Source organism: Uloborus diversus, chromosome 6 (genome assembly GCF_026930045.1).
Source record: "Uloborus diversus isolate 005 chromosome 6, Udiv.v.3.1, whole genome shotgun sequence".
NCBI lineage: Eukaryota > Metazoa > Arthropoda > Arachnida > Araneae > Uloboridae > Uloborus > Uloborus diversus.
In genome coordinates, this window is record NC_072736.1 from 64,928,283 (window position 1) to 64,944,164 (window position 15,882).

The 15,882-nt window shown below is 32.8% G+C and overlaps 1 protein-coding gene across 1 annotated transcript in view; it reads right to left on the reverse strand.

The window, feature by feature from the left end:
- LOC129223971 (U21-ctenitoxin-Pn1a-like) overlaps nt 1-13,710 on the reverse strand; it is a 46,573-nt gene extending 32,863 nt beyond the window's left edge. Inside the window, exons 1-5 of the mRNA XM_054858356.1 lie at nt 13,671-13,710; nt 10,086-10,132; nt 7,452-7,558; nt 4,821-4,918; nt 1,915-1,999 (exon numbers count right to left, since the gene is read on the reverse strand). Of these exons, the coding sequence (XP_054714331.1) occupies nt 1,915-1,999; nt 4,821-4,918; nt 7,452-7,558; nt 10,086-10,132; nt 13,671-13,675 (342 nt within the window). The 5' untranslated portion in view covers nt 13,676-13,710. The remainder of the gene's footprint in view (nt 1-1,914; nt 2,000-4,820; nt 4,919-7,451; nt 7,559-10,085; nt 10,133-13,670) is intronic.
- Nucleotides 13,711-15,882: the final 2,172 nt, after the last annotated feature.

Below are 15,882 nucleotides of genomic sequence, written 5' to 3' on the forward strand. Positions count from 1 at the left end.
GTTCCGAGCACAGTCGGATGTTGAATGTGCTATCGAGCAATTTAGGCAAGTAATTTTTGGGTAATTTAGATACAACCCTTCATTTATTATCCTTACTATGATAATAAAAGTAAAACTTACTTTCAAAGTTCGATGAAAACTCTTCCAATTTCCAATCTTCTAGTTTTTTCTTGACGAACAGATCAGCCATCTCGATCGCTCCGCAAGACAGCACGAAAAACGCGCCGAAAGCGTATGAACATTGTCGACACTTGTTCACGCTCTTGAGCGACGCGTAGCATGCGCAATAAGAAAAAAGTTCGAAGCTCGCGAGTTTTATTCTTGGAAGTCACGCTTATTATATTTCCTATTTATACATGAATATTTATTAAACCATGTTCTTGAAACGTTAGCTGCAGTATTAAATGATTGTATGCATCTTTATTCATGAATTAGTGTTTGATAATGTGTTGTATTCTTATATGATGACTTGGGTATGTTCGTGTATGATGACTCGTATTTCTCGTATGTTTGTATTTGATGCCACATTTACTCATTTTTGAATCAATTGTATTCAAAAAAAAAAATGAATACATTCAGAGTTTCATTTTTGAATACATTTTTTTTAACAGTGTACGATCCATCATAGTTACGTGGGTGAGGTGTCGATAATCTCTTTGCGTCGTTCGGTTGCGTGGGCTGGCGCGAGTCCTTCCGGCTAATCTAATCGTCCTTTGTCCAACTTTTACAACTACGCATCACAGTTGAGGCATTACACCAAGTGCTGGCACTGATTTTTCTACACGTAAGTTCATCCTCTCGCATACAGATCATGCGGCCCCGATTCGAACTCCGTCACTCGTTCGTTTGACGCTCTGCGTTTTGGAAGAGGCATATTGAATATTAAAGAAACATCTACTATCGGCAGATAATCATACAATGATTCCAAAACACCTTTACATCCTTTAATATACAGAGTCTACGCCGCAGTTCAGAACGCGTAACTCGGTCCACGCATGCGCGACGTCTCTGTAATTCCAATCATTTGCATATCTTTTTCTGCAACACATTTCCTGTGAATTTCAGTTCATTTGCATAATTCCTTCTTGGTGTTGCAATTTTCACAAACATGAGTGTATAAATATTAAAAAATTTTTTATCATAATTCAAAATGTTTCTTCTTACTTAAGTAACTTATAAATATCAACCTGTACAAAAGAAAATGGTTAAATTTATCTTACTTGGGGAGCGGCTGAGGGTCAAGTGTCCCGGTTAGCCATTTCTAAAATCTGGCAAGCCTGCATATTTGGAACTGGTTTCGAGCTTGACATAGCGTTTTTAATGAATCCACTTCAAACGGTTTTCAACTCTAAGTACACATTTAAGGCTACTTGAAAAAAAAATATATTTAAAAATGGCAATATGCGCTTCTTTTTTCCCCCCTTAAAATTTTAATCTGCATTTCATTGTGTATGTGTCTGTGACAACTAAACAACTAATCCTCTTTTCGATTGAAATTTCGCAATTGTTCATTCGAAGCAGAGTACTGGGACAAAAAAGATATCTGGAATAACAGGAAGCTATTTAATTTGTTCTTAATTAATATCACTAAAGCCAAAACTTCTGAAGTCAAGGCAATTAATTTTAAAAACCTACTACGAAATTCAGCTCTCCCCGCCCGCCGTACCCAAGTGATCAAAGGTAGTCTAAAACTGGGTTTTTGAGACTTTTATTTCGAAAATTTCGAACCGGATCCCCCATTTTTGCTCAAAAATTACACTCATGCCCCCCCCCCCTTCCTGAAATACCCCCTTCAAATCCAGAAGCTGGATCCGCCCTTGAATTCATTGTATTTAAAATAAATCTCATTCAGTCTGAGAATCTTTTTTTATTACATCAGGACCAATGTAGATAAATTTAAAAACATATCCTTACCACGTAGACTTCGACAGCATCATGATACTTGTCAGACTGCTTGTGAAGTCCGGCATAAATTTTATAGTTCAGGGGATAGTCTGGACTGTAAGAACAAGTAAATAAATATGGATTAGTGAATTTCAATGAAGCATTAACAATACAAATTGCTGATAGCTAGGAGCATTCTTGGGAAATGAATGGTTTTCAAGTGGCAGCTGGGTGATTTCCCGAAAGCCTAGAAATGCAATTAACTTTTAAAAAGGGGGATGTACATACGCAGTTTTCGACAAATCTTGAGTGACTAAAATCATTGGTGAATAGTTCTTTCAGAAAAAGAGGAAACAATCTACTGCTTAAATTATTTTCTCTACTATTTTCATCCAGCGTTAAAATGACTGAGCTCCTTGAATACGATTCGACAATCCCTAACAACTACGCAATTTTCATGCGAATATTTCATCATTTTAGGAAACATTTTTCTTGTCAAATCTCAGATCTCTAACTGAGACTAAAATGTATGCTAAAAACTCTCTGAAGAAGCGAGAAAATCTATGAAGCCACCCTGTTATGTTTACTTTTTATTATTATTATTAAATAATGATAAAAAGTAAACATAACTTTTCTTTTTATAAATAGTCACCAAGTGAAATATTTCAAGATGGAAAATTTTCAGATATCAGTAGTAAAATACTATATATATCTATACGAATATTTAAACCAAGGAATTTTATTTTCTGTTTAAATTTCTAGTATTTTTAAATTTCACTAATCTGATGTCTTTAATTTGAAATATAAGTTTGTCATTGCAAAATGACACATAAATTAGCCCTATCATGTTTCCTATGAAGGCGATGAGCTCTGAGATATATCAATTTACGTGTGTCTATTAAACAGTTTTTTTTTTTTTTTTTCGCTCCAAAAGTTTTTTTTTTTTTTTTTTAGATTGTTCACAAGTTAAAAGTCACAGATTAGAAGACATTGAAGGATACAGGTAGCTCTCATCACTATAGTTGGGGCAAACCTAACCTGGCAGCGTCGTAATGCTGTGAGTAGGGCCTGCATAGCTTTCACAATGCTGTCAGGTTAGGTTTGCCTCGACTACACAAATCACAAGTGCCTCTTCTCCTTCCGTCTCAAAACAATCAAGGCGATTCTCGTACGTGACAAACTTCTTTCCATGTCATTTTTGACCGGTCACGTGGGCGAAATCGTATCCGATTCACCTATCAGATAATGAATTCTTCACGTAACTCATTCAAAAACGATAGCGAAATTTTATCCGAGACGTCCGAGAACCGGGCCGGGTGTTACCAAAGTAGAAACTTGAAGCTGAAACCTTTCAATTCTTAACCATAGAAGCTACTAAGATGACAAATGTATTTTTCAGATTCGAATCGCGATTAGTAGCGTAAAAAATAATGCTACGTAATAAAAGTGTACTATTTGAAATGTAAAAATTTTCTGTTTCTTTGATGATTAAATGAGATTGTTACTGAAGTCACTTATTTGCTGTTTTTGCGTCGCAAAACTGTAATGATTTGAAGAAGAAAAAAAATGACTTCAACATTCATTGTTTCTCTCATATCACGTTTACATTGCGACGAGTAAGTACTAGTAACTTTTTCGTCATCGCAGTGCTTTTCATGAAATAGGATCAATTTTAATGTAATTGCATACCCCAATCCAAATATGAAACGAAACCTGTTGATAAGAAATTTCTTGTGTCTTAGTTCTCTACTAAGGTAAGATAGACGAAAATGTCAGTAAAACTGTAGTTTTAAGAAAGAAAATTATAGAGAAATAGCAACGTATATTGCTACATTGAATATAACATGGGCCAGTGAAAAGGCGAAATATTTACTCGACTTTCAGCGCCATCTATCTGGTAATATTTTAACTATGTAGTACCATATGTAGTCTATTCCAGTCAGGAAAAAAATACCGCCGAAGATTGAAGCATTTGGCAAATTTTAAAAAATTGATACTCATATTGTAATATTTTGTTGTAAGTCAAAAGTTATTTTTGTCAGGGCCGTCAGAAAAGGGGGGCGAGCGAGGCGATCGCCCAGGGCGCCAAGATATGAGAGGGCGCCGTAAACTGAGCTTCTGCCGCACAACAATTTATTAGTTCTCTCCCCCCCCCCTTTTATTAACTAATTTTTCTTAAACAGTTTTTAGAATTCTAACACATTAGATTTAGTTCCTGTCTTTTTCGATACGCAAGATAACATGTTCACTAGCTAAAATCTGTTATGATTAACAATATTCATTCATTCACTTATTTTCTTATTTATTCGTTCTTTTACTCGCTCATTAATTTTTCTTCATACATCAATTGATTTATTCATTTAATTAGTCGTTTATTGTTTCATTATCTTTACATTTAATCATTCAACCTTTTATTTACTGATTCTTTTGATCAAAAATGTGTTTTATAATCGAATAGAAAATATTTCATTAGAAAAATATTTTATTTTTTACTTTGCCGCATGAAAAAAAAAGTGAAAACTTTCCACTTTTTTTAAAGTCTCAAATTTACTGGCAAAAATAAAAAATACCGTTTCAACGCAAGTTTTATTATAAAATACAATTATCTTCCTTTATGGACTGTAATTTTCAAAAAAAAAATCGATTTGTTCATTTTGAAAAAACTCAGTCATCTCAACCATTTTACTTTGTCCCACATTCCCCTACTACTAGAATCTATGGATTTGAAAAATAATTTTAGCAACATCTGATATCAGTTAATTGACAATCCAATCAATTGAAATTCAAACACTTTGCCAAAAATCACTCAACATCGACACCACAAAGCAATTTATGAATACCTTAATTTTCTCCAAAAAGTTTAAACAGTTACAATAAGCACAAGACCGTTTAAATCTTCTTCAGCATTACTGAAAAAAAAAGCATTGAATACTTACAAATCGATGCAGTGAGCAGCACTGACTACCCAGTGCTCGTTAATTATGCTAGCTCCACAAGCATGATACCAAAAACCGTCTCGTTCGTACAGAGACACCTGAAAATTAAAACCATAAATTTTTAACACTAATTTTTCTGGAAAATGATTTGTACTTTTGATGTTTTCATGTAATTAATTAAAATACAATTCATCACACATAATCCATTCTATTTAGATATTGATTCGTGGCAGTTACAATTTAAGAACTTTTTGTAATGATCTAGAACAGCGTTCCTTAAATTGTGTTCCGTGGAACCTAAGGGTTCCATGGAGATCAAAGTTTCCACGAAACTCTCATTATTTATTTTCCTAACTTTCTTCTTAAAAAACTTTTAAAAATCTATTAAAATAATGAATTTTCATAACTTAAACATACATTCTAAATTTTTAAGTTTTTTTCGTGTCTACAAAATTTTGTTTTCAATTGAAATAATTTTAACTTTGACTAAAAATAAAACATTTCATGAATGTTACTTTAAAGTTCAAACTATACTACTCACGAAAACAAGCAGGGGTTCCACGAAAAAAGAAGTTATTTAAAAGGTTTCAACTCATTAAAATAAATTAAGAAACGTTGGTCTAGAAAAAAATTTAATGGATCATCTGACCTCCTAAAGCGCAACTACATTGTTAAGATTTTTATCAAAAACAGTTTTCTGCTAACGTTTAGAATGTACCTTTCGGAAGAGAGTGCTTCTTTTTTTTTTCCTTTGTGAATCAGTTTTGCTTTAAACTTATATCAATGACGCATTCAATAATTAACGTTTTAATGTCCATTTCCTCCAAATTTGTGAAATCTACATTTATCAGTTTGCAAATTAGGTGCCAAAAAAAAGGGTTGTATCTTATCTTTTAGAGGCCAAAGTATTTCTTGAATTATTTATTTTAATTTAGACTTTTTTTTGCTTTCAGCGTTATTAAGACGAGGACTGTGGAGTCGGAGTCGAAGAGTCGGAGTCGGACTGATTTTGGGGTAAAGGAGTTGGAGTCGGAATCGTTAGAAAACATTCCGACTCCGGGATTCTTTTTTTCTTTCCTTTTCACTGACTCTCCTTGCATTTTTTAAAAACTGTCTACCGATTGGTTCGATTACATGTATATAAAGACACTAATGAGAAAATAACTGCCATTATGGCAATCAGCTAGCTTGAGAGCTTACCGAAGTTTCTGTAGACGTCCCCTAGTTTGCTTGTTTTTTAACTTAACTAATAGCAACAGTCAGCAAACGGTTTTGTTGCCTAACATTTTCAAGTAATCACTTTCAAATGAAAATATAAATATAGTTTTTTGTTCGATCTCAGTTATAAAATAGTAAAAGAAACGTAACAAATTAGTAAGTCGAGGTCCGTAGTTAAGGTTGAAACGTTTAAGAGTGATCGGCAAATTCAAAGAAGTTCTGGCGCGAAAGCACGAATCCAAAAGATTCGATGAAATAATCTAATGTTTTTTTTTTCTTTATTAAGACTATTTCTATAAGTTTGGTTCTCACTAAAAAGTATGGAACAAAATAAGTGTAAATGATTTCTTGATTACAACACTCAATAATTGCAGTTAATCTTAAAATCTTCATATTAAGGTTAATTCTACAGCAGCCAATAAAATTTAAATTGAAAATTTAGAGAAGAAGAAATATAGGTATAGTAAAAGCTATTTGTACAAATTTGTATACAGCTGCATTTCGTGTAAAATTAGCTGCTCACGTATATGTGTCCTATTTTCGTTGAAATTTTACTGATGAAATATAATTTAAAATATTTTCGCGAAAATTTTCAGAATTAAAGTATTTATATTTTTTATAAACTCTGAAATTAACTTTGGGTGTCATCTACTAGATGGGTGTCACCTGGGGCAAACCACCACCTTTCAAGAACTCGGATTTAGGAAAAAAAAAAAGGCTTTTTTTTCTCAAGTTACAGTTTTCAAAAATTGAAAGCACACGATTTGATCAATATATATTTGTTAAACATTAAAGGAGGGCAAATTACAGATAATCCTTTTCAATTTTTTAAAAAGGGATTTTTAAGTCATCTCACTTTTTAACTCGTAACTATTGGAAAATTTGATTTTTAAATTGAATTTCTAACGTTGTATGCGTCTTGGGTATACAATACAAAACAAAATGCAAAATTTTCATAAAAAGCAATTAATATTTCAATCTCTGTTTAGAGGTTTTCCCCTTCCCCTGAAGAGAGAGAGGGAGTTGAAAAAATACAATAAAAAAAAATCCAGAGTCGGAGCTGGAGTCGGAGTCGGGCGTTTCAAAATCCAGGAGTCGCAGTCGGGGTCGGAGTCGGCCGTTTTCCTTCCGACTCCGCAGCCCTGATTAAGACATATTAAGTCTTGTTCAGTGCTTTTTTTTTTCAAATGTAATGGAAAGTAGACTAAAAACGCGTTTTGCCGACTGCTAACTTCAAGCTTTCACTAAAAAAGAATGGAAGCAAAAAGCGTTCACGAACAAGGTTTATCCGTAAACCACAAAATTGGAGATAATCGTATATAAGTGCAGTTACTTTATTTCATCAAATGGAGAGAGGAGGAGGGCGAAATCTAAAATATGTCGCGGATCGGGTGAAATTTGTTAATTTCTTACCATCCATGGATACAGCCCGTGGGGTGCAGTCGTTCCACCTACAATACGATCGGCGCTCGGACTGACGAAGCTCTTGCCACAGTTTTCAACTGTCAAAGGGTCCTTGGCTGCAGAGGAGAAACTACGATTATTTGCTTTTGTAAATTAGTATTAGGTTTATAAACGTTCGTACACGCATAAAATCAACCTGTTGAGTCCCAGTTGAGAGAATTGTTTAGCCATGCTGTTAATCGTCAATTGACGATCAGATCGCTATTTTTGATACACCTGCGAAACGATTTCATCGGTCAGGATACTGGGTCTCTCACTCCACTCTTCGTCATAGACATTCGTTCGATCGTTCGTTCATTTTTAATATCACGGCACCATTTTCTAGCCTTTCTTTCATTCATAGCTGTAGGCCCGTAAACTAGGCATAGTAACTCCCGATGAATTTCAGCTGCGAAAAGTCCTGTTACACACAAGAATCATATCACAGAACACACTTCACAGATTTGGCAGAATCAACAATTGTCACGAACATTATTATTTGCTTGCACGAACAAGCAAACAACTTCGGAATCAAAATGAATTCTGCTAAGCTTCACAATGAATCAGTATCATCAGGCGCTGCAGGATTAAAACCGTGTTCCGCAGTGCCAATATTTAAATATTAGAAAATCGCCCGTCAAAATATGACGGTTAAAAATTGCTTCTGCATTTGAACGAAGCAATTGTTTGTTCGGTGATATTTTGATTGTTGAAATTTTAACCTTAACTCCATTGGATGAACCCTAAACTCCAGCAGATAGCGATCGTTGTTGACCACTCTTTCGTTTCTTCATTCACCAGAAATGAGTCTTACCAGTCAAACAGTTAAGTTACCGGATCCAGTTAAGCCTTGTCACAATAAAGTCTTTCCCTGCATTTTAAACATTACCAAAATATTATCAAATTATCATGCCGTGGTGCGAGTATCATTGTTGATGATGCCAGGAGCGTTATTCGATCATTGGCTGTTATATATATGAGGATAAGCGAATGACCCTTACTTTATGAACATGCCTCGTACAAACAACGTCAATAGGAGCAAATTAAAGAGATTTATAGGACGACCGGCTTCAATGGCAACAGCCCTTTCAGCAATGCATATCAAAGCTTATAACTTAAAAATCATGTTCAGCGATTTGCTCATTGGGATATTATTACACCAATTAAGGATGTGATATCAGATGCATTGGATAAACAACATGAGCTTTATGAGACTGAAAAAACATGAAAATTATTCAATGAAACAAGAAATTACTGTCAATACTTAACATTATCGGGGAACAAAAATAAATTTTTCCAAAGCCAAGATTATTTGCAGACCTTTCACTGTTAAGGAGTTGGATATTTTTTGAATCTCTTCCAGTACACAAAAGTGTAAATAATTTTTGTAACGAGTCTTTTGCAATTCCTCACTTATCTAATTCTATAACAAATGGTCTCGAATTAGTATTTTCCAAAATCTCTACAGTCAATTGTAGCTCAGAAAATTCTGAAATCTGATTAGTTTTGGAAGAGCCTCTTACGTATTGAAACTTCACACTTACGCTAGTTAGTCTTTTCTTTGCAAGGCACTTATGAAGGGAGCGGCTGCTCTTGAAACCGGTCTGCCTATTTCAATCTACTTCATTTGCGCCTTTTGACACTGTTCGTATTTTAACACCATGTGATTGTTTCCATTTAGTAAAAACTTATGGTAGTTATTCTCTCCCTTTTTAGCAGTAATCATGGCTTATAAATTTTGAGCAAAAATATTGAGACAGAATTCTTCCTGTCCATGGGTCACTTTTGTATAAAAGGAAACGTGAGGCATAAGTGGTTCAGCCTAAGCGCAAAAGCATAAATTTTGATAAAACTGCTAAATTTTGAGAAGATGAAAAGTAATGGTCTCAGAGATATTAAAATATTTCGATGTAGTTAGAAAGTCGGCAAAATTAAAAAAAAAAAAAAACAGTCTGAATAGATATTTTATTAATTCATTTATTCATCAACTAGTGGTACCCGCACGGCTTTGACCGTAATAGAAAAATTAAAAGGTCTTTTGGTTCGCCTTATATTTACAAATAATGTATGGTGAATTTTCTCGCCAATGGGCTTGTACCCATGCTACGGTTCCACGTTATGATAATTTCGTATCTCACCAATTGGCTTGTGCCCATGTTACGGTTCCACGTTATGATAATTTCGTAATTTACTCGACCATCTTATGATAGTTTTGTTCTTACAATTAGAATAGAAAAAGAACCACATCGAATTTTCGAAAAATCGCTTCGAGGTGCACACCCCCATGCTACAAACTAACTTTGTGCCAAATTTCATGAAAATCGGCCGAACGGTCTAGGTGCTATGCGCGTCACAGAGATACAGACATCCTACAGACATCCTCCGGACAGAGAGACTTACAGCTTTATTATTAGTAAAGATGATATTTGTAATAAACAAAAACAAAAATGTGCAAATTTTTAAAAAACAGTTATTTTTTCAAAAAATCTCTTCATTTCTGTTTATATGTTCTTTTTACATTTTTATTCATTTCAAAACTATTACAAACTATTAAAGCATGTATACAGCAATTTTTGTTACAGAATAAATAAAACAAATATTTACCTAGAACACATACAGCCATACAGAGAAGCGTAATCGCACAAAGCACCCTAATAACAATATAAAAGGAAATATCACGTCAAAATTCATTTCTTTATTGAGCAGAAACAGTAAAATAGTAAAAATCAGTCGGAAAAAATGCTTTATGCAAGATTTAAGAAAAAATTAGATACCGCTGTCAAATTCACTCCACTTCTCTGCTTGTCGTACTTTCAATTGATGGGGTGGTTTCCTTCGGTCAAAAGTACTACTTTTAGTCATTGGAATGGATAGAATGAGCAAAAAAATAACATGGACGCAGAAAATCCTTTCATTTACCCAACAGTTTTTTTAAATTAATTTTTTAAAATGTCCGATTTTTCAAACAAAGCGCCGTTAATGACGACATCCCAAATGATGCACTTTGCCGCATCTTTCTACTACGTTTCCACGTTATGATAATCAAGCAGCGAATTAAATATTGCGCTCTGCGCTTGCTATCAACCATATCGTTGCCAATACACGTGAGTAAAGATGCGAATTAAGTATTTTGCACTGTGAATGACAACACTAAATGGCATTTCATCATTTGTGATGTCATCGGCAGAAGCCGTAAACAATGAAAGCACTCCGATTTAAGTAATTTTTTTTTAAACATTAAACATAAACAAATTGATCAAAAAATGGTCAAATCCTAGGTTTTTAAGCATGCTCTTTCAGGAAAAAAAAATACTTTTAAAATTTTGGAAATGACTCCATTTTTAAAAAATGTTATATTTATGATACAGATATAGAACAATATTTTAACAAAAATGTTATGAATAAAAACTAGAGCGTTCAATGATTACTTTTCAGTGTTATTAATTGATCGTGTTTTGAAAATTACAGTGGCTCCCAAAAGTGTTCGTACACCTACGACTTTCAATGAAATGGGCCCTTATCCATTGGTTAGAATTAATATTTCGAAATAGGTATTTTATTTTAAGACCTATGATCTATTTTTAACAAAACTACATGAAAATTTTTAGTAAAACATTAAAACTTAATTTTTCAAAAATCAAAAACAAAAAAGTGTCGGAAATTTTATCTCACAAAAGTCTTCGTACACTTTGAAAGAATGTCAAAAAATTAGTAAATAATCTAACTTTTTACTAAGTTATTTTTTTGTAGAATATCATGCAGTAACAACAACAGCTTTTAACCGTCTGGGAATAGATTTCATTGTTTTTTCTTTCTTTTTTGTGCAATTTCTGAGTAAGTGTTCAGCCGCACTAAGAGTCTTACTGTTTCTAGTTCTCTTTTCGTTTCAATGGTGTATTTTCGTAATCTAGCCACCGGATATCTCCAAATATGTTCCATTAAGTTTAAATCTGGCGATTGAGGAGATATTTCTAAGCTTAAGGACAAATTTTGAGGCACCAAACGCGAACGTGTGCTTCTTATCGTTATCTTGATAAAAAACAAAGTTGTTTCCGATTACCAAATTTTGGGGTAATAGTTTAAAATTGCTTTTTTAAAATATTTAAATGAACAGCAAAATTCATTATTTCATCAAAAAATTCCAAATTTCCTAGTCCTGATGCTGAGATGCACCCTCACACAAGAACACCTTCACCGTCCTGATTAACCGATCCAACTAAGTTCTTAAGATTAAATTCCTCTTTTTTTTCTTCCATTTACAATTATACAACAATTTAACCCAAAATGTTGAATTTATTTTCGTCTATAAGTAAGACGTTGTTTCAAAACGTTTTGAGCTTATTTATCATTGATTTTACGACGGAAAGTGTAAGCTTAACGGTTTTTCGCTCGAACAAGAAAATTTCTGCGGAAAGAGGTCCCATTTAATCAAGCTAATCCGAGAACTTGGCGAACAATTTTAGGTAAAAATTAAACGTAAAACGTTTCATTCAATTCTGCAGAAACTTTTTCAGTTCTCAAATGTGTATTTTTCATATTTTTTTTAACTATAAACCTCTGATCACGCTTTGTTAACTTTGCCAGTTGACCCTTTCTTACCTTGTTTTCGATCCGATTCTTGTCTTTAAAGCATTTGATCAAGCCCTTCACTATAGAATGGTATAAATTAACCAATTAAGAGACATTTCAAACCAATTTACGGGTAAAGTGAGGGAAAAAATCAAATTTCGAATGGTATTTGTTGTTTTTTACGCATATCTGCCATTTTAAAATAATAAACAGAATATTAGGGAATAAATACACAAAAAATTAAAGGCAAATGACTTTACAGTATCATTACAATGCAAAAATAATAATAATAAAAAAACACATGTGATAATTTTAATTATGAATTTATTCGAAACTATTTCAGTGTACGATGACTTTTGTGGCGTATTTTTTCTCTGTCTCTTCGTTTTTTGAAAAATTTCAAAAATAAAATCTGGCAATATTCTGAAAAAAAATACTGGGTTTTATTGAGAATGACATAGGAATGGTGGGGAAAAAATTGGAGTTCATATTCGAATTCAGTTTTGCGTTATTTTGGTTTTACTACAAAATTTGAAGGTGTACGAACACTTTTGGGAGCCACTGTATCTCATCATTATACTAGATATCACAAATTATCATATCAAGGCTAAGATGTGGATGACCAATGTATTTTTCCTCCCTTTTCTTTTTTTTCTTTTTTTAAATTCTTAAATATTTTTGTAGGTTTTTATTTAGTTTATTTATTTATTTATTATTTAATTCATTTATTTCATTTTCATTTGTTTTTTATCATTTATTTAGTGTTAAGCTTTTTAATTTATTTATTTATTCATTCTTTGCATTTTCGATGGACATTTAAGAACTTTCAATCATTTTTTTATGAATTTTGAGTGACATTTTTCATTTTAGGAGCTTTTTCTTTAATTAGTTTTATGTTAAAACAGTAAATATTGATTTTAGACGCAGTTCTCTAAGATGCATTGGAATTTTCCATTGGACAATAGGCGTTTTCAAATTTTAAGAGTGTCGGAATACTAATAAAGCGAATTGAGATCTCCTTAAAATAAGTTAAATATTAATCAATTGTTGTTTATCTTTAACAGATATTTTACCTATTTTATTTTATTAATAAATTACATTATTATTTTAAATATATCTCGATTGCTGTATTAAATTTATAAATGCATAAGTACGTTTTTATTAAGTTTTTAAATACAGATTAAGTGTCATAATTCAATAAGATAAGCAAACGCGTATACAGCATTTGATTCTAAAGAGCACTAATTACCATTTTAGGGACTTCTATTATTTTTTAAACCTAAGATCATTATCAGTTAAGCCTAGTAAATAATTTTAATCACTAACGTATTTTTAAAAAACTTCAAATCACTATTATTCAAGCCCTGCTAATGACATTTATCACTAAATTTATTTATTTATTTTAAAAACCTTAGATCATTATCTTTCAAGCCCTGCTTGATTGATAATGATCTTACTTTAATCATTAAAATCCCAAATAACTTGCATAACTTGAATAAGTAACTGATATTTTAAGAGTAGAATTGCCATTGAATTAAGTTTCACAAAAATGGAATACTTGATGTAAAGACCTAATTATTAAAAAATAATACTTCTGTACAAATGAATCTAATTACGTACTTCATTCTGGCTCCTTTAAGCGTAACAGTGCTCAAATAAAGATTAGAATTAATGCAATAGTATTTATGTAATTCGTTTTGCGTGGTGCGCTGATCATTTTCTTATCAAATTTCTGAGAAGCTTCAGCTGTCGGCAAGAGATTCATGCAAAGAAAGGAAGTTTTTATCGATTTGGGTTTTTTTTCGTGGGAGCCCAGCAACATGCGTGACACCATGATACACTTAAGTGGAGTAAATATTACAATAACTACATGATTCGATGAACTGTATTTTTTTTAAATAGGTATTTTAATCTAAATCAATATCTGATATCAAAAGAGGATGTTGTACTTCAAAGTGCAATTAAATTTGTTATTTGTGTATAAACGATGGTCTTTTAATATTTATAGTTTCTTTTGTACTCAAAATAAGTCTTCGTGAAAATTCATGACTTTTAAAGTTTGGCGGATGTACATGTTTTAAGGGACACTGAATCGTTTTTGACCATTTTTGGAAATTTTCTGTGTGCTTATCTATCTGCTTATCTGTGCGTTTGCATATGAGTATATAAACGGTTTTCTGTGACCACTCTAATTCAAAACATAACGCATGGAATTGAAGGAAATTTGGAGCCCAAATGTACCTATGTAAATGATGCGGATTAGTTTTTAATGCCATTAGCTTAGGTCGGAATGGAACAATCGAGCATTTTTCTAGTTAAGAATGATGGTTTCATCTCTAGAAGTAACGAAAGGATTTATATATAAATTGGTATACCTATGTAACCCGATACTAAGTTTTAGTAAAAATCGTGCTAGGGTAGTGCATACGAAAGTTTTAGATGTCGAGAGTGATTTCTGTATCTCAAGAAGTTATGCAAAGATTCGCTCAATAGGCAAATGGTCCTTGATGGATCTGATTCTATTTTTGCACAACCGCTTTAAAGAGCCTTAGCGGAAATGAAAGTCTTTATCGTTAAATCCAACTGATTTAACTAGAAAAGTATCTCTAGTAGAGAAAAAAAAGAATACTAATAAAATAAACTTATGTTTGCACCCCGGTAGGAATTGATGCTAATGAAGCTTTGGCGACCTCCTTCGGTACACGATTGATATAACACAGATCGTCTTGATGGTAATAAACCAGATTTGATAAATGCAGGACTCTCCAACTTACCATCTCCAGGTTTACTACAAGATATTTGAAACGCCTTAGATATGAACTGCGTCTCAAGGTCTCTGTACTAAATATAACATCAATAAATCTTCCTCTTTTCATACTCTAGCTTCTCTCTGATTAGATGAGGGGTATACTGTGGTAAAGTTCATCTTCCTGCTAATTGTGATCAACAACGGTTTGACGCTCAAAATTAGCATATTACTGCATACACGTGTTTCGAGGTTTCAGGGAACCTCTTTTTCAATGCAAACAGTAAGCTTTTGGATGAAAAGGCATCCAGTAAAAGTAAAATCTTTGCAGTAATCTGCTAATTTTGTGTGTCAAAACGTTGTTGATCACCATTTACTTTTCCGCAAAAAGGTATTTATTTATTTTTCATCTTCCTGTTGTTGACTTCTTGTGGTCTGAGGACTTCTGGGCTCGTAAACCAAGTCTAGACAAAATCTAGACCCAGTGGGGTTAGAAAAAATAACAGGTTTTGGCGGCATTCATTTCAAGAGAATAAAAGAAATAAGGGGCTTCATAAACAAAAAATACTTCCTTATTTTATTTATATCTTTACTAAATTAGGTGTTCCTGTAATCTCAATCCAGAAATGTAAGTTATAAGTTACGGCATTTGTTTGTTTTACCTTTTTCATTCGCCATTAGACAGATATTTCATTCGTCACATTTTCATCGGCACTATAGTTTATTGGAGTTGGGAATAAGACTATAAGCTTTGCAGATGGCAGCTAAATGAATCCCAGCTCAGCAGTACGAAAAATGTCTACTTTTATTCAAGAACATGACAGTTGCGGGTTCTTTCTTCCCAAAGCTTAATACAGTTGCTAAAACGTTAACAGCTCTACTTAGATAACTGCTAATGTTATCTTCTAAAGATTATATTTTGTAACAAGTTTTGAATTTTATCTGCTTTAAAATGTTTATTCAAAAATACAGTTATCACTTAAATACTGGTAATACAAACGATATCCGCAATTCCCGATCTCGAATACGCAACCTTTCGGTGATTAACAAATACTACCGAAAAAGGTAAAACATTCCGTTCTACGT